This window comes from Atractosteus spatula, chromosome 4 (genome assembly GCF_055471065.1).
Source record: "Atractosteus spatula isolate fAtrSpa1 chromosome 4, fAtrSpa1.hap1, whole genome shotgun sequence".
Taxonomy (NCBI): Eukaryota; Metazoa; Chordata; class Actinopteri; order Semionotiformes; family Lepisosteidae; genus Atractosteus; species Atractosteus spatula.
Window position 1 is genome coordinate 69,537,535 of NC_142709.1, and position 24,093 is coordinate 69,561,627.

Here is a 24,093-nt window from a genome sequence, read left to right on the forward strand (position 1 = left end):
GAAAATGCTCATTTGACACATAAACGTGTACATATAGAATACCTGGTCATCACCTGGATTTCAGTCTGATCTCTGAAAAAATATATTATGAGAGCTCATGTCAATACAGTAATGACTGCAATGTCTTCCTTCTACAAATCATTCAAACCTTTATACACGTTTTTCCACCTGCACCTATTATGTGCTATTATTCATTTTGTGTTACTAAATAAAATACAATACAAATACTTAATATGTTCCATTAAAACTAGGTGAGTGTTAAACTTTTGAGTGTACGTATCTAACATAAAATAATGCACAGTAATAAAATACTTTTTCTAGGTTTTTACTAAACACCTGGATGGCTCAGAGTGCATAAACATCCTCTTGTTTCACACTGAAAAACTGGGATGTTCTTTTATAGATATTACATTTACTGTTAGTAGTGTAGCATATTTTGACATTACTTAGTCTTTTATTTAAAAATTGTTTTTTTTTGTATTTGCTCTGCAATCGCAAAAAGCCTTTACACCAGTGAAATAGTGTAAGGGTGTAAAGGAAATAGTGTAAATCATACCATATTCCTGTGCTGAAGATGTTTCTTTCCACATTGCCATCAAAGGTGTTAAGGGCGTTTGCTTTTCTTATCACATATCAGCTATTGCTATATAGCAAGAAACACGTGTCTCTCTTTTTCATAATTATGTTGGTCCTTAGCAAGAAGATTAGCAAGGTTTTGAGTTTCTATTCAATACCTTTGCGGCATCACAATCAAGCTTCATTTAACAGCCAATATTGTTGTCACCTTATTATGTTTTTATCTTTGGGGAAAAAAATTAAAATACAGCTAATCAAGGGCTGAACAGAGAAACAACTGCAGGTGCTCAGTACAGTGCACACCCTCTTTAAGTCAGTGAAGTGTGCCTGTCCTCTCTACAAGCAAAAACCAATGACCAAAATGCCCAGTCCACCTGAGACACTCACACAGTGAGGTCTCCGTATCAAACAGGTAACTCCCTAGCTGTCTGTGACTGCAGGAATCTTATCTTCCCATTGGTTTAGTTTGCTTTGGATTAATAAGGATATTAACTAACATTTAACCTAATATGATAACAGTGTTTATTTAGTGTGCACTTGAACTACAAACAGAGACAGAAGGAAACAAATGTAGTCTGTACTGAGCAAAGACAAAAAAAAAGAGAGGTTATTTATCATGTAAGACAATTTTCCCTGAGTTCCTTCTTGGGCTTTTGTAATTCACAAAGATTCACTGGTGGTACTGACTACAGATGTCGGGCAGGAAAAAAAAATGGAATGATGATTAAATATGCATGCAGTAGATTCTCCTGATTTTTGATTTACTTGGAGCGAATTAATTTGAAAGGGAATAAAATACGAAACATCCCAGAACACAGACCGCATACAAGACCCTGAAACTGAAGAAGCACGACTACGTATTGCACTCTGAGGCTTCTTTTCCATAGCATTCCTACCTCAACAGATCCTTCAGTGAAATGAGATTCTTATTATTGTGCTTTGTTTTAATAGAAGAATTAGTCTGTTGAAATAGGATTCACAAGATAATGAAAAATGTCATTTAGTGATCAATAATGTCACTGATTCACAATCTAAAGGCTACAAAACATGCAGACAAGGATTCCAAAGTTCTTTTTTATTAACCACAAAAATGTATCTCTTATACATTAATATTACTATGGCTGGTCTGTGTACCGATAAGAAATAGTGCGACCTAGGCAGTTTTTCTCAAATATTTTATGTGACTAAATTATTTTAACCAACTGAAGTCTCGTAACTGTGATTGGAATAGCTGAGGATAATTTTTTTATGATTTGTAATCATTCATAGCTGATTGGAAAATTTGGCCACTCACAATTTCTTACAAGCATCAGAGTTATTTGTTCCATCAGGGGAGAGACAAGTTTCTATAATTTGGTATTTAGTTTTTGTTAAACTATACTAATAATGTTCTAAGGAGTTACTCTAAATTTTAACTCCCCTGATCAGTATTACTGTATTGTTAAGAACAAAGGCTCTTTAAATGCAGAAGTAAATTGATTCCTAATTAAGAAGAAGAAAATTGCTTGCTCTAATGCTGTCATGAAGATTGCCATTAATGAGAATCCAGATGCCTTGACAGTTTTTTGTATGACTTTCAAAATGTTTAAGTGGCCTTCTCAAAATGTACTCCTAACAGACATTAATTTAATAATAATAACATTAAATTGATAAATCCTTTGACAGTTGATCCATCGATAAATCCATTCCTGAGGACTACATTCTAGTCTCAATCATATACCACAAACCACCCACATCACAAATGATTCCTGAAGAAAGAGGTCTTCTTTTACAAGACTGCATATTTTTAATGGAGAAGGATCTGTTAATATAAAGATTTACACACAAGTAATCCAAAATCAGAAAAAAAAATTAAGTCCCATTTGTGAAAATGTATCTTCATGAGATACTTCTAGACTTGGAGAAAGTACAATATTAGGAAATCTAAAGCTAAAATAAGCCAATATCAGCACTGTTGGATGGATCTCCACTCCTGGCCTACTCTGACTTGCACTGTGCTGGATGGTGGCCAAGCTGAAAGGCATTCACACCCCATTATGAACATGCACTTCATGGAACCATATGCTCTGTATCAGGGGTCATAAACATAAAGCTGACCGAAGTGTGGAAAGGTGAATGGGCCACCATCTGGAAATTTTGCAGGGCAAGAAATTCTCAACAGAACTGAAACGGAATAACAAATGTAGAAATAATGCAAATACTTCATGCACCATGGAAGCATTAACCACACTCTGTAGAATTAGTCAGTGAAGCAAAAAATGTACTGGACAGAAAACACTCAATGTAAAAACAGTGGAATATCCCCCCCACACACACATGCACTTTCACAATTGAATTGCGCTTCATCCCTTAATCACTCCTGCACCTACTCCCATTATCATACTATCTACTCCTACTGTAACGAATGCGCCCCTGCGTATAACAGGGATCTCAGCCGCCCGGGCTGGGGGAGGTCTCCTTTAGCTCAGGTGGTAAGTTCCCTGTTGTTTGAGGCCGGAGACCCGGGTTCGCGCCCAGACAGCGAGGGGCGAACTGGCAGGGCAGGAGTGGCAGGGGCGGAAACCCCAAGAACCGTTACACTACCTATATTGAGATTCTATATTTCCTGAGAGAAGGAACCTTGGCTTAGTCGTAATGGTCATTTCAGCAGTTTGGTCACAGCAGCCGAAAAGCCGTCCAGAGCGTAAACCAAAACGGGCAAACTTCAAAACTGGGCAAAAACCGAAGCACAGCACAAACTCAGAGTGGAAAGAAGCAAGCAGGGTCCATAAACAAAGAGGCACAGTAAATTCATAAAGGGGGAAATCTGAAGAACCTAAAGCAGGGCCCAGAATCTAGGAAGCAAACAAAGGAACTCAGGAACTCGAATAAAAAGCTAGAGACATACCAAACTCTATGAGTTCCCTAGCAATGCCAGATCACAGCGAATGTAGTCTTGAACCACCTAAGGCTAATGGTCGACAATTTCCACCAGGTGGTAGATGATTCCTTTAAATTAATTACCGCAGTAACCAGTGCTGAATTCCAGGAGACGTTAGGTGTGGCTGGCTATCGTGTAGACACTACCTTGTCCTGCAACTAATCCGAGGCAAAGAGCATGACAAATGCTATCAAAGGATAGCGTACTTACTATTCGAATGTTGGGCGTTACCTCATCTGGCTGAAGAAATTATGGCATGGGCCATAAGGTCAGTGCTGTCACAATAACCCTCACTTGTGAGGAATGAACCAGGGAGGCAGCAGTAAGGGTGAATATTGGGTGGAGGGTGGAGTGCTAGAAAAGGTGCTCTCAAAGGCACAAAGTGCAAATGAAATTTTTATGCGTCAGAGAGTGGAAGTGTGAGATTACAATTTGACCTCCTCTCAATATAATACCTCTTCTTTGTATAACTTGCTTCCTTTGTACTGAAATATTAGTGTGGATTAAAAATATTTCAATGTGTTTGTTTTAAAAAATATTCCAATGTGTATGCTTTTAAATATGCACCGAAAAATATATCTTCATCGAGTTAAACCTTAACTTTTTTATTACAAGGGTTATAAGGAAAACAATCTTAGCCACAGGCAAAGTAGTAGTTTACTTTTACTACAGTTGGTTTATGTGGAATTTTTTTAATGTGAACATAGCATTTATTATTTAACCATTGGCAGTTGATGGTGTTGTATCAGAAAAGAGCCTTTAAGACATTTGATGTGGGAACGAATATCTCAGAGTTTACTCAAAGGAACATTGTGTAAAAGCAGGTTCTGAGAAATTGCAATGGAGCTTGCTTTTACAAGGAATTATCACAGGCAATACCTTCAATATGTGATTTGCGAACTTCAGTCACAGACTTATTTAAAAGTACACTTTATTTGAATAAATCTTTATCGAAAACTGTTTCTTGACTTTTAATGCAACCCACAGATAAGATTTAAAGAAGGTAAGACTATTCAGATAACTGAATGGGCTGATGCTTTTATGAAATCATACAGTAGAAACAGGCCCTGATAATCTGCCTGAACTTGTACAGCACTGCCATGTCTTGACTGTTATTTTCTAGGTTATTTTGATCATATTCTCTTCATTTTTTTTCCACTAACCTCTGAACTCTGCCATGGACTCTGAAGTGGCATGACTGTTTTCCGTTCCTCGCTCTCTTGTGATTTGTGAACTTGTCCATCACTGCAATAGACTGACTGAGGCAGCTGATCTCAATGGCGGTGTTCTTCAATGTCTGTAATCATCCAGTTCATCCACCCATCCAGTCATACATTTTCTAAGCTCTTCATCCAATTCAGGGTCTCAGGGAAGCCAGAGCCTGGCTCAGCAAGCACGACAGGATACACCCTGGACTGGACGCCAACTCAGAAGAAACCCACATGAACATGGGAAGAATGTACAAACTCCACACAGAAGGCACCCCAGTTCTGGAATTGAACCCAGGATCCCAGTGCTGAAAGGCAGCAATTCTAAGCACTGCGTCACCATGTCACCCTGATATTTAGTTTATACTGAATACTAATGGAAAGAGTGTCAGACGGCTCTTTCTGATTATTAAAATTTAATTTGAAGGGACTACAGTACTGCATTGTGGTATGGTATTGAGGTTTTTAGTGCATAAGTTCAGTATGTACGCCTGGGATGATAAATAGTAAAAGAGCTGCTCAGACATGTAAAAAAAATAAAATAATAAATATGAGAAAGGTTACAAATGAGACAAGGCCATTTGGCCTATCTAGCCTGTAGTGCCTATTAGCTAATTGAAACAAGGATCTCATGCAGCTGTTTTTTTAAAGACGCCTGGGTATTGACTTCAAAAACATTACTAGGTAGCTTGTTCCATACTCGCATAACCTTTTGGGTAAAGGGTTCTCCTCCTGTTCTCTGACGACTTTAATGTGCATGGTGGCCCATTGGTACCATATTCCCACAACCCTTTGGGTAAGGAAATGCCTTGTGTTGTCTCTTTTAAAAACAGAGACCATTAGCACACCATACAATGCAGTAAACTGAAGCTTTGCTCGAGCTGTCAAAAACAAATTCAACATAACATTAACATGTTAGACATAAGATAGGAGAATTAAGTTGTTCGTTATCTTGAAATATTATCAGATCCTACCCCCTGCCCTTTTACAGATAATCTGAATCACTCAAAGACATTTCAATTCCATTAAGCACAGCTAGTTACCTTGCAGAGAGAGAGTCATTGTTTTAGTTTAGGCATTTGCAAGGATTATAAGGTACTTCATCTGACAATCTGGAGGCTGACAAAAAGCCTTGATAACATTCCACTTTCCTTAAAATAGCTTTCTGTGCCTTTTAACATAGCTTGTGGCTCAAAGAAATATTTCCAATACAGCAAATGAATCATCTCAAGCTTGGTTTTCTTTGCTGAAACTTGAGGCGTCTACTCTGATCTACAGTACATACCCTTAAACTATATATTCTGCATCAGATAAAATCATTTCTGAAGATAAAACACCAGGTCTAGGTCTTGCAGTTGAAATCACTGATTCATGGTACCTTGCATAGCCAACAGAATACGGTTTATCGAGGTGTACAGATCATTTGATTTGGTTTGAAAAAGAATCCACTGTAACCAAGTACGCACTTCGAACAATTGAATTTCAGCAACATTTGTTACGACACAGCTTGCATATATTAAAACCTTATCTTAATATCTAATGCTGAACAGCTCCGTCAGAAGCAGGGGAAGGATTACAGCAATGATTTCACATTGCATTTTCAGGGGTCTTATGCAGAATGCACTCCTGTCCAGTTAAAACATTGTTTGAGCAAATGTGGTTCCCAGAGTGGATGTGGGAAAAAAGGCAGTTCTCAATAGTTTTCCGATGCCCTTTTCCCACCAATTCCCCCATCAGCAGCATCATCAGCTGCTGCCAGGTCCACTCTGAGCACAGCTGCCTCTCCCTGCTCATTGACCTGCTGCAGTTTGCAGCTGCCTGTGTTGGACGGCTGTAATCTATTATCCTAATAGAATCTCTTCAGCTGGAAGGGGAGTGATCAATACTAGGAAGGTAAAGCGAATGAAGTTAATTTACACCCCAGGCCCCTCCTTTACCTTAAGGAATCAAGAATACAAAAGGAATTCAAAATCAGCCAGACTTGCACATTTCCTTTCATATTTTAAAGCACCCCGCTGAATGGGTAATATAACATTTGGAAGCAGTCAGAAAAGGAAGTGTCTTATCAGAGTGGAGCAGTAAGTGTTTGCCACTGACAAACAGTGTATAGACATTGTGAGTTGACTTTAAAAGTGCAGCTTTATAAATCTGCAGTTGCCTGGGATTACTCTGAATCTGAAACGCATTGGATTTGCATGGCTGTTTTTATGCTTCTGTCCAATATAATATCTCTGTTTTTTCTGAGCCCTGCTGGGAACCAACCCATCCTGTAGGTATGTCAGGCTTGCTTTAATCTCTGCAGATCTCAGGAAAGGCCCCGTGGTGCAAAACCCGGAGGCCAATCGGAATTTGCCATTGCGTTCGGAAATCTTCCAGTCTGAATGTTTGCTTTAATAATTCAAAGCTTAAAACCTTAGTTTAAACTTGAGCTTCAATGGAGAGAGTATGTGTGCACAGAAGAGCCTGAAAAAGGCTCAGTTCAAGAGAGGATTAGGGCTTGAGAATTAACTTCGTGCACATTCCTAAGAGAAAAGTCCTGACGTTTGAAATTATTAATTAGTCACAGCTCTGAGTTACGCTTTTACATTTCTGTACATTAGTATGCTGAGTGGGGAGCAAAATTGTTGTAATTGAACCCAAACATGCTTCGCAGAATTATAAAATAAATTATGTACAGTATTTCTGTTCTAAAAAAGTAGAAAATAAGTGGTTGGTTTAGGCTGAACCATGAACAAAGCTGTCATGCTTATCACCCAAAGGGGCAATTACTAGAGGCTGCACATCAGTTTCAATAGAAATAACTGCAAACCCATAAGCTGTTTATAATTTCTATTAATTTTCAAGTACTGCAATTGTGTGCTAAGAAAACACTCAAACGAACAATTTGATTTAGTCATTTGCTTTTTATAATGCATCAGTTTTTTATATGTATATTTATATATAAGGCAAAATGTACAATTTAGTATTGCACTTAGTGTTATGCAGCTAAAATCATTTATAAAGTGAGGATTCATTACTGTTAAATTAGCTATTATATTTAGATCACTATTACTAAAGAATCAGCAGTTTGATAGCACAAAGGCACACAGTGAATAAAAGTGTACTTTATTAATAATTTCAATTGCGAAGTTATGAAGCATAAAGATTGATATGGTATTAAAAGTACTGATAAGGTTAAGTGTGCAGACATAGCATTGAAATCAATGGAAAGTCTCTCCCCATTTCTAATTTAAGGGCAGCAAATCCCACCTATAAGGCCTTTATTACATCTAACAGATTTAAAAATCCACTGAATGTTACCAACTGACTGTTAATCAGTTTGAATTGTGTGTTTACTGACATGATTAGATTGCTCTCGTATATTAATGTTTCATGAATGGCTACTACGTGTATTATTAAAACACTGCATGATGTGTATTTAATGAAGAGTAATCTGCAGCCTATGAGGCCCTACTGTAATTGTCTATTTGTACTTTATTAACTGTTATGTATACATAACAGAGTGGCACAGTGGTTAGCATTGCTGCCGCACAGGACTGTGGCCCCGGAGTCGGCTGCAGAGCTGGCGTGCCATCTGTGGTGTTTTTTATGTTCTCCCCATCTTCATGTGAGTTTTCTTCCACAGTGCAGAGCATACTGGGAGGTTAAATGGCTTTTGGGAAAGTTGCCACTGGTGTGTGTGTGTGTGCCCTGAGATGGATTGGCTTCCCATCCAGGGTGAGATGCTGTTGAAAGGCACTCACGGCAGTTTTCTTTTTCAAGTATTTTACTATTCCATTTCTAACATATGCAATTATTTACTTCACAACTTCAGTCACATGTAATTGATCAAGACAAAGGAAAAAAAAATATTCTGGGTTTAGAAACAGAAAAATGAGCCAAGAGATGTAAAGTTTATATAAAGTTGATATAATTCAATAATAACTTTTACTGAATATTTGATATCTTGTCCAGGATAAAAAGCATCTGCTCAGATGATAATAATGACATAAATTTGGTTGTATTGAAAGTATTATTTATAAAAGAGCTCCTCCTGCTGGACATGTTGAGAGCAGGTGACATAAATTGTATAAACTGTAAATCTCCACAGCCACTGCTCTCCATTTGCAGGTGTGAAACATTCTGACCAAGGAGTCCTTAATGACGCTGGGAGTTTCCTGACCATCTCTTATTCCCCAAGCACCCCATCTGCGCACTCACATGAATCATCTTAATGATCATCCTTCGACAGTCTCTTAATTGTTTTTTTTTTCCCGGGATTAATTATCAGAACCCCTCAGAATCTTCTTAGTAATTATCTTCTCGAAAGACATCACTTTAAATCAAGACATATAATGATAGATGGGCCCTCAGGCTTTGTCATTGTTTTGGCTTTGTGCTGCAGAGAGCCAACAATAGATAACAGACTGCAGCCCTCTTAACAGTTTCCTTACTACACTTTTGCATTCATGATTTCAGTTTGGGTAGCCATTCGTTTTGGCAGAGTAACATAACTCAGTCCCTGTCTTAAGAGACCTCCACTACCCCTCCTCCACGTGCCTGTCTGTTCCTCCTCTCTCCCCCCTCTACTCTGGCCTGTTCAGTCTCATTCCTGGCCCCAAAGAGGTAGAATGAACAATCCACTGGAATAAAAAGTGCTCAGTCCCAGACCACCATTTGGGTGTCTCCTAAAGACTTTCATCTGTTTAGACAACCCCTGTGATGCACTCTCCTCAATGCCTTTCCTTCTTTACTTATTCCATCTCAATTCCATAACGCTCAATCTTAATTCTTTTCCTAGACATTCTTTCCCACTCGATGGACAGTGTGTTCACAGGAATTACACTTCGAAGGTGCCTGTCTCACTGTGTTTTTACTTATTCTTTTGTACTACATTTGAATAATGCTTTTTGCAGTTGCTCTTTGTGATACTGTATCTCTTGCAAGGTGTCCTGGATAGGTGCATCTACTGATGATAATGAAGTAAGTCTTTGTAAGTTCATACCAGTTAAAATACCAGTCTTTTGAATGCTTTGCTGTGTACTTTCTGAAAACTCGTTATCTTTATCTCTTTATAACTATTGTTCATTCAAAAGGGTGGAAGTTTGACTTTATTATCACCATAAAAAACTACAAAAACAAATCCTGAACATAACAACAGTCTTAGCCATGCAACAACACATCTCCCTCTGCCTATATTACACTATCATTACTAAACCCAATAACTCATAGAGGAAACAGTCACTTAGCTGTGTTTAATATCCCAATTGCACAGGGAACAAAAGATTCTAAAACACCTCCCTGAAGGAAATCTCCACTCTTACATATACTTTCAATTAAAGTGCACAGCTAACATCTGCTTGCAGTACGATTCCATACAGTCGCACAGCTGGAATGCATCTAATAAGCCTAGACTCACTTTTGTTTGACCCCAAGCCAGTGAGCAAGACTACAAAGAATACCATTAATATTGATGTAGGCTGTGACCTCCGCACGCTTCTTAGGGGCACTGGTGAGATTTACTGCAGGTCTGATCAAATGATTTCTGTAATTACGTTATGGCACGCTCCACTGAAAACTGTTCTCATACTGCTTAAACAGAATAAAAATGTGGGTAAAATACAGAGCACAATACCGTGTAATTGTTTAGGTAAGCCATTGCATTCCAGAGGTTTGTATCAGACAGAGAATTTGCCCATACACGTTGAGTACAGCTGCAAGTCATTGATCTGTACCTCATTTAAAACTGCCATAGTGTGATGACCTGTAGTATCAGCATTATAAAGAAAGAAAATAAGCAAAGTGATTATATAGCAGATACTCTTTTTTTAAGAAGAAAAATCACAACATGTTCCCTTCTGCTTTTTCTAGGTTTGCTATGTGCAGAAATATTTGCACCAGATTCCCTTAGAAAAAAAATGAAAAAAGAAATACTCTTGTGCATTGGACACACTGACTTGTAGCAAAACAACATTTTTATGTTTACAGTCGCCAGGGTACTGCTTCCAAAGGACCAACCAGCATGTCTGTAAAAACAGGTCATGCAGAACCATACCAGCTTCTGTAAATGTATTTTTCATCTTCAGAGCATGAGCTAAAGAATATATACAATGAGTTTTCAGACAAAGAATTAGCAGAACAGAATACGTTGTCTAACACTTCTACAAATGTGTTAATGTTAACCTCCGTATTAACCCATGATTTGCAAATCATTTCATAGGATTATTTAGACAATTAATTCTTAAAATACTTTAGAAAGATAGTATACTCGTATTCACAATATAAACTCATTAGCACATTACACCTGTAGAACAATACTATGAATGAAAGAAAATCAAAGATAAAATCAAAAACTTTTTAAAATCCCCACATTTCAAAATTAGTCAAATTATTGGTTTTAAAGAGATCCATTTAATACTCAAAATATTTGGCTTCACAAAATTATGTAATTTGAAAAGAATATTGTATGGAAAGTACAAGTAATGTACAAGAAAGTAATGTAGCTTTAGCTACTGGCTTTAAAATAAGTAAAACCCATAAGGGGAACTGAGACGAATTCTAACTATAACTCGTTGTTACTGGAGACCCTTTTTTGGAATTCAGACATTAAACAATGTTCAGCAATCTAGAGTTTTACTTACAAGATTAAATGAAAGAGGAGTGCTAAGGATATCATAGTGCAACGTTAATTCCTTTATAATTATGTAAGCTATTAAGAATTTAATGAGGACACCTGCCGAATCACATAAAAAATTAATCATTTTTCCACAATGAATAAGTAATAAGCACTTAGTGTTAATGTTTCTTTATACCTCTTCTTAAATGCGATATGCAATGGCTCTGTTAATAGTTGTTTGTAGCGTCTTTGTCAGCCCACACAGCAAGGCTTATAGTCTTAGCACTTGTGTAGCATAAATACACCTCTGGGCTCTGGCAGATGGGACCTTTTGTGTTCAAATCCTCAAGTAATATTCACAAAGAAAAAATGTGACACATTTTTCACACAGCAAACTCTTTTTGAGATAACTTTTGCAATATGAATAATACAGCCCAAAATGAGAAACTGAAGTTATTGAGCTGAAATATAATGTACATCAGAGGTTTTGTAATAGAAATCAGATGAACGCATTGAAAATGGACATGTAAAATGATCCTAACCACAAACAGAGGAGAGTGTAAATTGTGTAGACCCTTTGTGATTTTAAAGCTGTTAATTTGGATTATTCACAGCAGACCTTCTTGCATCCTACACATCAAATATTTATTATTATTATTATTATTATTATTATTATTATTATTATTATTACAAAACAGGTATAAACCAATCAAATGCTAAACATTACAAAGTTTAATAATTATAGTATTACATTAAAACGCCATCACAGTTAATACACAAGATGTGTGCAGGTTTTACTCCTTTAATTATATATGTAACTATTTTCGCATTCAAATTCAAGTAAATGACCAAGAGACTCAATCATATCGTGTGCTGTACTGACCTTTGCTGGAAAGGGACCAGTTTACATCCCCTGCTGCAGTGTGGAGCCCTCTTACAGTGGATACAGTAAAGAATATCAGTGGGTGGTTAATAGACAGAACCAAAACTGTTAACAAAGCCACAAATTCATAAATACTATCTTCAGTTTAAAATATGCAATACAGACTTACACTCGACTGAGAACACAGAATCTAGACATGCTACCACACATAGTACTATTGATGCTATTAGTGTTCATGTCCTTCAAACAAAGGCCAATATATTGAAGGACAATAAAAAAGGGATTTTATAATTCCACTGATACATTAAGTCTTAAAATTGTATTTAGAACAGCATCACCAATTATTACTATAATAAAAGTAATTAAAAAGACACATACATACTGTACTTCTATTCCCTTCATGGATACAACAGTACCTGTGTAACCTTGTAAGTACTGGTTTCCAGAATACTGGAACTAAATATGTTCTATCTATGGCACAGATGCTGGGATAAGGTCACAACACTCCCAAATACCTTGGTCTCCAAGGAGCTTTCCCAGCAACATAAGAAACCAGCAGTACTTCATGTTCAAAGCTGTACTTTTGATTGCGGACCTCTTATCTTTTAACTTCAGGTGAGCTTTGGTCCCCGTTTTGGAAATCAAACCATAGGTTTTTTTTATCAGCAAAAAAATGATCAGATCTGTAAATGGCGACTAGCATAAAGGTATCGATATTTACAGTATATTCTGAATGTAAAATGCAGAATGCAAACTCTATAGTTTGTGCAACTGAAATGTTAAAAATGCATAACAATCTATGTACACTGAGTTTTTAGTTACTAAAACATTTCTATTCGAGAACAATCAGATTTTTCTTAATAAACATGTTATTAATCATTTTTAGAGATCGATTACCACCACTGCTGCTACGGCTCCTCACAGCAGCATTACAAACATCTAGCCATAAATCATTAGCAAGCGTGCCACTGGACATTAAAGGGATGAGAGACCCCCAGTGACAGCCCAAAGCAGCAGGTTGCTTCTGGGATTGATTTTGGCAGACCACGGTGTGGCACTATTCCTCCCACACCAGTAGGATTTCCAAACCAATGCCCCATTATAGTGACCACGCACATTGTTCTTTCTTTCTGATGAGATCTTAAACTGAGATTCTGACGATTTGGTCATTAAAGATCCTAAGAGGAACTGCTCCTAAGAGTAGGGGTATACATCCCAGTGCCTTTATTTTAAATCCACTCCAGGGTTTTGCAGGATCTCATCTGTTCTGCTCTTGAAAGAGATCACGGCGTCTGCTCCAGCCACAAGGCTGAGCAGTTTGTTCCTGACTCCCACAACCCTCTGCGCGAAGCAGTGCCTTGTGTTCCTGGTATGATCTTTAACAAACTGCTCTTCTCATTTCTTGCAGAGTTTAGCCTGTTAGGCACATGCATTTGTCCATATTGAAAGTGTTAAAATAAAATACGAAACAAGAAACCTTTTCTGTGTTAAAGGTTTATCCATGTGTAAACAGACTTTTACTATAACTAATGCATTTTATTTTACTTTTATTATTTCCCCCCAGATGTGTATTCTTAGTCTGAATGTACAATGATAAAACCCTTTTCAATAAATAAACCCAGACAAAACAAACAAAACCTGTGAGCCAGACATCTATTTACTGAAATCTGATTTGTAACTGCAGTTCAATGATAGATATAAGATTAACTTAGTATAATAAAGAAATTCAACAGAAGTTATGTTAATTATCATTTAAGATGCTAAACAATAAAACATTTAGCAATATAGTATATCATTTTAAAAGGGCTAAATAATTTTCATATAAAAACAAAGAGCATTATTTTTTTTAATGTAATCTGATCCTTCTGTTTAACCAGGTTCTTGATTTTACTCTGTGAAGCTCATCAGCATGCTTTCATTCATTCATTCATTCATTTATAACTATTGGCGCTCAATGAACCACATCTGACCTCCCTAAAGACACCTGCACAGCAGATGTGCTACAGTGAGATAATTTTCCTGCCATCGGAGGTGAGTCTGCAGTCATCTAATTTATCACACCTTCCACATTACTCAGAATGCAAAGTTTCATCCAAAAAGTGAAACTTCAAAAGAAACTTGACAAGGAATTCACAGTGGCCATGGACACTGCACTGATATGACATATGAAAAGAGCCTGGAAAGATGAGGCCAGCCATTTCTCAAACACTAGCCAGACATCTAAAAGCAGGACAGGAGTTAAAGCTGAGGAGAAGAACGCAGCTGGTGTTTAAAGCCAATGAAAATAAATTCTGGAAAGACTGTTCTGAAGTGACAACATGAACGAACCACAGCTGCTCATACAGCAGTGCCCTTACAAAGGCAGGAAAAGCAGGGTTTTCTAGACAACTCCTAAAAAAGACCAATTAAAATGTCCAAGTGCAAGCTTCTCCTTTACTGCTCATTCAGCTTCCTGAGGGCATCACTACTATTTTCACTACTGAAGTACATAGAAACATCTGCTACTTTGCCAAGGTAAACTTCTTCTCACTCCTAGTTTATCTATTAAGGTATTTTAAGAGATCTGCTTTTCTTTATTATCTCTGTTACGACACTACTGACAACCTCTGAACTATGTAGGCAAAGAAATTCCCCATCTTGGCAGCTATTGTTTCTGACAACTTATCCTCAAACCCAAGGACTTGCAGAGGATCTGAAATGCCATGGGCAAAAGATAGACAAACAATGACCTGGAAATAATAATTGCCAATTGTTTTCAAGTATCTTTGAAAATGAACAGCAAAAGGAGCTCAGATTTAGCCGTATTGAAGGGCAGCAGCACAACCCAACAATTTGAGACGATATTCCTTGATTCTACATTTTAAAGTTATTGTATTACAGATGAAAAACAGCTCGACGAAAATGTTTCGACATCAAACAGGGCAAACCGTGCACTCTAACCTTACCTCAGTTTGGCTATGCAGTACAATACAAAAAAAAAAAGACAAACTACAGAAGGCATGTGTATCATGAGTTCCTTAAAGGATTTTCATTGTTAATGCTATATAAAAAGAAAACATGCCTGATCCAGAGAATAATGATAAATAGTTATTTATTGCTGTTAAGCTATTAAGATATATTATAATTCCAGTAAAATAACTAGGCTCTTACACTTTGTTATACATCTCATAGTATTTATTTTTATAACAAGAAGTGCAAGAAAATGCATTTAATTCTTTTGTTTGATCCCCCCCACGGCCCCAGCAGACATCTCCGAAACCCTTCCAGAGCAGTAATGAGTGAGAGAACTGTCTTGTGAGCCCAGCTGATTCGGTCTGCACAATCAGTCATCTCCCCAGCAAGCCAACACAAAGCAGCCATACCAGAGACTACCAAACAGTATCAGGTCAGTGGAAAGAAAAAGAACTCTCTTACCTGTATATCATCCCTGTCTCTGCTTTGACTGTTTCCTGCAAAGACAGCGCATGCACGTTCAGAAATTCCTGCAGCTGTTTGAGTTCCACGGCACCATTAGGTCTCAGGCTGCAACAGACAGCTGGAGGGTAAGACTTTACCCCAGCGCCAGGTCTGCAAAGTTTTGAAGAGACTTTGGTTTCTGGTTTCTGCACCCCCTTTTGCTTCGGGTGGGAGATCTCACTGCAGGTGGCTTTATACAAGTACATGACTTGCTAGGAGCCCTGTCTGGCAAAAGCTGCAACCCCAAAGTTTCGAGTGCGGACCTCGCTTTTAAAAAAGAAAACGAAAGTCTCTGTAATCCACTTGTTAGCCTCCCCGGTTCCATATAAAGAATGTTCTTTTGCATCACATTTCCCTCTGCATATTATGTAGCAGCTCAGTTATGTTTCGCTGCCTAATGAATACCATGGGAATTGAGAACATTTTTTTTTTCCTACTCCATGCAATATGTAGTTAGTGCCTCCTTTTTTGTCATTGCCTACATGAAATGGAAGCAGGCCAGGATATGTGACCCCTCCTAATGTCAGATCACTGAGAGTCTAAATTCTGACACTGGGTGCTTTCAGGGGATTGTGGGAATAAAGAGGATTGTCCGTTTTCTCATACCCACAGTTTTCATTGAGGGCAGAAATTATTATGGGACAAGGACCAAACCTTTTTTTAACGGTCTTTTCTCACACAACAATAGACAGCTCAGCATCAGAACACGCACATTGAACAGAAAAGAAGGGAATAACAGCTGTGTCTATTGTTTGACAAGACATGGAAAGATGATCCTGCTCTACAAAATAACTTTATAAATATATTAAAACTGATTCTAGGAAATGCTTCTGCTAAATAATGACTTGCCGGTATAGAGAATGGATAATTAAACACTGTGACTATTAAGTGCTTTAAAAATACTGGCATTGAACAATTTATAAAGAAATAAATACACAGCAAACACTTAATATATAATTAATTAATTTACAACAATTTCTTTACCTTCAGCACAATTGTATGAAAACACAGGTTCAAAGCTATTTGATGTTTATATTTTAGATGTAAAAAAATACCTGAATTAAGTTTTAGCTTTAAATGATATACACCTTCCTTTCCAATTCCATTATACCTGTCAATAGTCCTATCCAACATTTCTTGGCACATTAAATTTACAGTTCATTTTCCACCTGCTGCAGGCTCCTAACACCACTGCAGCACATTAAATAATTCAGAACAAAAATAAGGTTAAACTTCCATTAAATCATTAAAATTTAACACTTATCTTTTTCTTTGTCAGAATCTAACAATGAACATCAGAATGATCAGAAAGACAACTCTGACTCCCAAATATTGCCATTGAAGGCTATAAATGTTTCTGGATTTAAAACAGCTTATTTGAGAAAATAAAAACAATGATCAGTGAAAGGTCAGTACAGTATGTTAAACAGATGAGCTCTCTATCCCTTCTTCTGAACAATAATTAAAAAAGGAAATGAATAGTTATGTTTTATTATCACAGCCTCCTAGTTTATGGCTAGCTATGGCCTGCCCTGCAGGGTAGCATCTGAACCAGCACACTTGCTCCTTCAGCATGAGCACCTGTGACAGTCCATGCTCCTCACCCGAGCCACGGGCTCCACAGAGCCTTACAGGAGACACAGGAGCTCCAGTTTCACAGAATGATGTCCAGTCCAGCCCAGCCCAGCCCAGCCCAGCCCAGTCAAGACTAGTGCAGTGCAGTCCAGCTCATCCCAGCCCAGTCCAGTCCAGTCAAGACTAGTGCAGTCCAGCCCAGTCCAGCCCAGCCCAGCTCAAGCCAGACCAGCCCAGTCCAGTCCAGTCCAGTCCTGTCCAGCCCAGCTCAACATAGCCCAGTCCAGTCCAGTGAAAACTAGTGCAGTCCAGTCCAGCTCAACCCAGCCCAGTCCAGTCCAGTCAAGACTAGTGCAGTCCAGCCCAGCCCAGCTCAAGCCAGCCCAGTCCAGTCCAGTCCTGTCCAGCCCAGTCCAACCCAACCTAGTACAGCCCAGCTCAAGGCAGCACAGGCAAAATCAGGGGTGTCCATCTTATCAAATTCATTCTGTGCAAGATGGTTTAGTAGTTAAACCAATGAAGAGCCCAGTCCAATAAGGTAAAAAAACAACTTTAACAACAATAAATTCTAGCTATAGCTTAATGATGTATTTAATCTTGTATTTTATATATGTTACAATTTCTAAAGGAACACAATTCTATGAGTTTACAGAATTTACATCAAATATATATATAATCCTCAAAACATCTTATACTACTAAAAAATTCTTTATTATAGTGATTTATTCCTAACAGTGAATTAATCATGAAAGCGATATCTTTGCTGTATTCTACATCAAAAGAGTCATTTCTGGTTAAGCCACATGGTGAGTTGGTTGATGAAAGGGCAGTCTAGAATTACGAAATAATACTATTATGATCACAGGGATGAGTCTTGTTTTTTAATGAAATTGAGGTGTAAAACATAAACATAATAGAGATTATTAAAATGTTGGATTAAAACTACAATGTAATATTTGAAATCTGAGGACAATATGACACATTTGGATGAAAGGGGGTTGTCATTAAGAAAAGTATTGCACTGCTATCTTCATGTTATATACAAGAAAGGCATTAAAAGTATAACATGTCATAAGATCTCCTGAATACACTTTTAACCAGGATTGCTAAATAGCTTTTTTATTCTTCTTTTTTCTTAGCAAACCAAATACCAGTGACTGTTTCACCTCTTGAGTCAGAGCCAGGAATAATATAGGAACAACAATGGAATTCTCACACTGTAAGTTATGTTCAGACGCCTGTCAAATGTCAGGAGAGAAGCCCGTTCACAGTCTTTCCAATTATTTTTAAGGAAAGATAATGATCTCAAATTTCATCCCTAATTGAATTAACCATAGATGGCTTCTGAGACTATTATTTTAAGAACCGAGGTGACCTATATGAAAGATATCCTAAAGCAATTCCATCTTTTGATGAATTTGGCAACCCTTGAGTGCTGATATCTGATTTTTCCCATTGTACTCTACAGTTAAACAGCATTTTGCCAAAAATAACTGAGAAAATTAAACATTTTCATTGTACTTATAAATAACAACAAATATTTTGGTTTTTGCTGCAATAAAAACTAAATGTGTTTTAGGGATTAAAATGGGGGTTAAAGATTTTGCTTTTATTTTATTCAGCATCTCTTTAAAATGGTTAAGTTTTAAAAACACAGTGGTCAGATTTAAACTCATGAGTGCATTACTTGTACTACAGACTGTACTGCTAGGGACGTATACAACAGCTGAATTCTTTAAAGGTTTTTTGACCAACATTTACAGGTGGGGTAAAAATTGGAGCTGTACTGTACATGAAACTCAAAGTCTCCCATGCATAAGGCACCCTTGAATTTCATGAACACCACAGTTTTTTAGCAGAAAAAAGATACTCCAAAGAAGTTGCATCAGCAATACTGTGCTGAAGGTCAAATGAAGTTAATGCACTATTCTTTGCTGGTCTGATTTATGTGTTACTGTACAGTCATTAGTGAATCGCACAAATGTGGCTATGTGCTCTTTTGCAGTAAACATCTCTCTAGTAAAGACCACATAAAGATAAAAAAATCCATGTTCAATGTCCTGCACTGATGAAAATAATAGTGATTGGCTGTTATGTTGATAATTATCATCTATTTTTATTCTGCACAAATGTATTTTATCAGCCTTAGCAGTTTTCCAAATCATGACACATATTGCGCAATACAGTTAAGTGTGGTGTTTTCATTAGAGTTGGCCAGAACATGGTGTCTAGCACGATCACAACACAATAGCCACAACATAATAGGCCTCAGACAATGGGAATATTGGCTCACGTACACTGCTAGCCCTGTTTATTCATCTGTCTTCTTTACTGGCTGTTTATAAAAATATAATTACATACTGTATGATTGGCAATTGTTGTCTTGTATGATCTAAATGCACCTTAAGATCCATGTGGACGGCTGTCATGCCCAGCATAAAGGACCACCAGCAGGAGAAAAAATACTTGCTAGCAGTGATACCAGTAAACAACAGCAGCAAAATATACAGTATATATATTCATAAAATAGTGTCTTTAGAGACAGGACAAGAACACAGCCATGACTCATAGCATTCATTCTTATCTCATTATGTAACTAAGAAAGTATTTAACTTTGTAAGCTACCATGCTGTTGTTCTAACATTTCATTATTTTTATTTTTCAAAATAAAAACTACAGTATCTTGTGCATAATTCTAGAGTCCTGGCTATTCAATCTTTAATTGTGATATAGTGTTACCTGTAGGGTTGCCACCTGGCGCTGTCACCTGGCCATGCCAGTTTACCAGCAGTCTAGGGCTCACTTTGCAAACTCACTTCTTTCAGCCTGGGGGCAACTTTAGAAACCTGTCTTGTCTAAAAGTGTGAGGGAGGTCTGAGGTCTGTTAGTCGACCCTCTCAACAAGTCTCATTGTATTTTGGTAACATAAAATATTACTGTAATCTTGAAGCAGTTAGTCTTCCATTTCTCCCTCTCAGTGAAAACATCTTTACATTTTAATGTAAGGAGAAGAACAAACTACAACATGGTTAGTTCTGATCGACACGGTTAGTTCTGATCTTAACTGCTGAGTCTCAAGGACGGCAGCAGCATTCCTCAGGATCGCTGAGTGAGAAGAATCTATGGATTATTAGAGAAGATGGCTCAGGGGCTCCTGCATCGCCGTTCTTTCCAAGATAGCCATGAGATGGCATGGAAATGATTCTCAGTTATTAATACATCTGTAAACCCAGTCGGGTTTAGCACAAATGAGATTACAAATCCACTCCCAAGCTCCCTGTAAGGTCTTGTATAGTCAGTTTTTGTTTTAGATACTGTTTACATCCCTTCACAGGAGGCCTTGTTCTGCACGGAAATGGAACAAAAACAAACATAACAAAAAAAATTACCTTAGTGCTGAGCTCCCTGATTCGAACAAGGTAACTGCAGCTGGAGCTATGCAGATATACAGTACAAGGTTTTAGTAGGATATAGGATCACATCTGGCTGTTAGGCAATGCTGCATCTTCACTGAATTACAAACTTGCAGAGGCATTACGAAGACTTTCTCCATATATTTCCCACAGAAGCTATATTTTAAAAGACAGAGTAAAACAAATCTACTCTTGCTGGTTTCCTGCATTGTCAATTTAATTAATGAATCATTCAAGAGATCTAGGTTAAGATTACACGTCACAGAAAATCAAAATAAAGCCAAAGGGATTTAAAGGAGACTAATGATAATGAGACTCTGAGGAACAAAGCATTCAGAGAGATTAGGCTTTAGAGTCATCAAGGGGACAGTTTTGTCATTGACAGAAAATAGATGAAGTCTGGTTTTATGCAATTGCTCTCGTTAGGTGTCCCCAGCAGCAGAGAAGAGTGAAAAGGAATTTCTGTTGATCCCTGTCAACAGCAGTTGTGGAAAAACATCTGTACACTCTCGTTAAACAAAACATTTGGTATGTTCCTTCACAAGGTCAGCGTACACACAGGGAATAGTTTTATAAAGAGCAAAGACCAAGGTTTTCAGAAACATGCGTGGATGTCACATAAGCAACCTGTGACTCTAGCATTAGTGAACACCAAGTAAAAAAAGTCAGTTGCTTCCCATTTACCTTTCTTTTCAGGAAACCATTTTCTATCACCAAGAATGTGAAAGAAAACGCTAAGCAGACTATTTCACTAAAAAAACAGTATGCAGTATATATGTCAAGTGTAAAAACAACTTAAGGTAACTCCCGCTACACGAACAAATCACATATGGTCGTTTAAATATGAAATAAATTAAAATGAAAGACATGATAGAGCATAATTTCCATCATGTTCAGGAGTTCAGAACCAGTTGATGGCTATTGATGGCACATTGTAAACTCTCGTGTACAATGCCTTTTGTTCTCTGGCTGCAATTATATCAATTCAAAACTCATTAACTGTAGGCTCTCAGAACTTAACACCTCACGTCTTAGGCTTCTGTTGACAAAAAGATATCAACGTGTCCCATCTGTGAATAAAAATAACCCACAGCTTGTTATGTCATGCCACACAGTCACGCAGCTGTGCAAGGGTTATTCAGCTCGCTGGTGCCAGAGAATGAGGGGTGATACAGGATTATCAAGTCAATTAGGCCCGAAAGCTGCTCGTGGATGTTAGATCCTGGCAGTGGAGGGCACAGGCCAGTCAAAGTCAACATTGACTGAGCCTCTGAGTGAGAAAAGGCACACATACAGACGTACAGAGCGCTGCTGCTGGCACTTCATACAACTGTTTTAAAAAGACTCTGAAGGATTGTTCTCGTACAGTATATCTGTTACATTACACCATGATAATCTGAGAGAGAGGATCTTTATTATCCCCGAGGGGGGCAATTTGTTTTTACAGCAGCAGTTGGTGTACAGCCCAGGGAAAAAAAAAAGATGAAGACAACAACACACATAGATATTTTTAAAGAAAATCAAGTGTTAAGTAAGGATATGGCGACAGGTATGAATGAGAACTTAGATCTATTGGTTTTGAAGGTGGGGAATTAGTATCTGCATTCTGATGGGAGTAATTGGTAATAATCATAAGGCTTACAACCTTATACCTGTACTTTCCGTATAACCTGGTATAATAGTGACTCGAATGACCTTCCATCTGTAAAAAGGCGTTTGTGTTTACAACTTCTTTTGTTAAGAGCGTGTCCTTGTGAAAAAGATGTATAGACTGCAGGCAGCTACAAATGACTTAAGAAAACAACACTTTTTTTTATAAGAGAAATGCCAGAACTGAAAGGAATGGAGAGTCATCCAGTTGCTGGAGGACGAGGGCGGCGTGGGAATGAGAATTGTAATTTCTGTTATCTGGCCATGAAGAGAGCTCTGCCAGGGGAAACCGACAGAGAAAGAGAAAGGAGAGAAACTTTTTTTTTCCCTCTCATGCTATTGCGCCTCAACTTCAGCTGAAATAAAGGCCTGATGATCGCCTCAGCTCTGCATCTGGACTCCTGAAGAAGGGATTCCCTCACTCAGTCACCTTCAGCTCTCCTTGGCTCATCCAAAATGTGCTCCTTCCTCATCAAAACAGAGGCATTGTGTAAAGCTAGTGAGTTTGTCATGTGTAAGCTCCATATATTACAATAACACTATTGTCTAAATAGGCATCTCACAAAAATTAATGCATATATTTCAGATTGTAAAAGCTCATTTTCTCCACTTTTTCAAGTAAGTTTCAAGTAAGACATTGTATTTAACATCACATTGAACACACACTTCCTTTCCTATTACCAAACACAGTCGATTGTGAGAGTGCAACTTCTAAATATCATAATTGATAAAAAGAGGACTGTACAGCATAACTGGAAATGAAATATAAAAGGAATGGTAGCCAAATCTACAGCAGTAAATGCTGAGAGCAACATTTTCAAAAAGGCCGCTGTCTGCGCTCTATTCTACATGAATAGTTCCACGGAAACAATGCAATAAAAAAGGAACATCCTGGAAATCTCAAAGATGCACAGAAGATACAAAGGCATTTAAATGAAACGGTCTGAACATATAAGGAATTGTTTTTCCATGATTCATTGGGAACGTGCTGTTTAAAAACAGCAGAGGCCTCCGCTTCGGGACGTTCGTGTTCGCAGAAAAGGTCGGGCACGCTGTAACACTGCCATAAAAAAAAAAGGAAGAGCAGCTGCTGCAAACGAGCAGCCCGTGTCGGAAGCTTCCGGACTCACCGATACGGCATCCCTGTCTCAGCGGCCGTGGTGTCTGCGTGCGAGAGGCCGAACACTTTCAAATACCAGCTCGTTTCCAGCTCGCGCATGAGGGCGAACTTCCGGGCCTTCTGCTGCCCCTGCACCACACTGTTGCTGCGGTTCTCGCGCCCGTTCTCGTGGGCATTCCTCAGGGCCTTGCTGTTGAGGGAGACGAGGGAGTGCTTCCTCGCCCTGAGAGGGTCCTCAGGGCCCCTGCCTCCCACGGAGCCACTCCGGGCGGCAAACATGCTTCTCCGTGCTGCCTGAGGTGACGGCACCTCCTAGCACCCGGTCACCGCCATCGGGCGAGCTGCTGTGTGAATCCACCCTGCTCTGATCTTTCCTCTCCTCTTATAACCCCATCCTGACCACAGACTGTAACCAGATCCATGTCTACTCCGGGCTGGAAGAGAGGACGGCGAGCTGGTCAGAGTGGTGTCTGTAACAGCCTCTACAAACGTGACACCCCGCAGTGCTGTGGAGGCATGGAGACCCGGCCTGGTAAATCACAGGAATGAGGCTGGAGAACAAAACCTATGTGCCTGCTTTCCCAGCCCACTCTTACTTGAGACAATCCCAGCCTGTTTTCCAGCCATCCTCCGATGACACTTGGAGTACAAAACCTTCATTTCTATATGTGGTTGTTTTGGAGAGGTACAACAATCT

The 24,093-nt window shown here is 38.4% G+C and overlaps 1 protein-coding gene across 2 annotated transcripts in view; it reads right to left on the reverse strand.

Annotated features, from left to right (window-relative positions):
• Positions 1-23,675, reverse strand: part of kcnab1a (potassium voltage-gated channel subfamily A regulatory beta subunit 1a) — a 90,027-nt gene extending 66,352 nt beyond the window's left edge. Inside the window, exon 1 of one of the 2 annotated variants that reach the window (XM_088913075.1) lies at positions 23,407-23,675. In XM_088913075.1, the coding sequence (XP_088769201.1) occupies positions 23,407-23,675 (269 nt within the window). Of the gene's footprint in view, positions 1-15,596; positions 15,845-23,406 lie in introns of those variants that run through there. The other variant, XM_088913076.1, reaches the window with a different exon arrangement.
• Between the last annotated feature and the right edge of the window lie 418 nt (positions 23,676-24,093).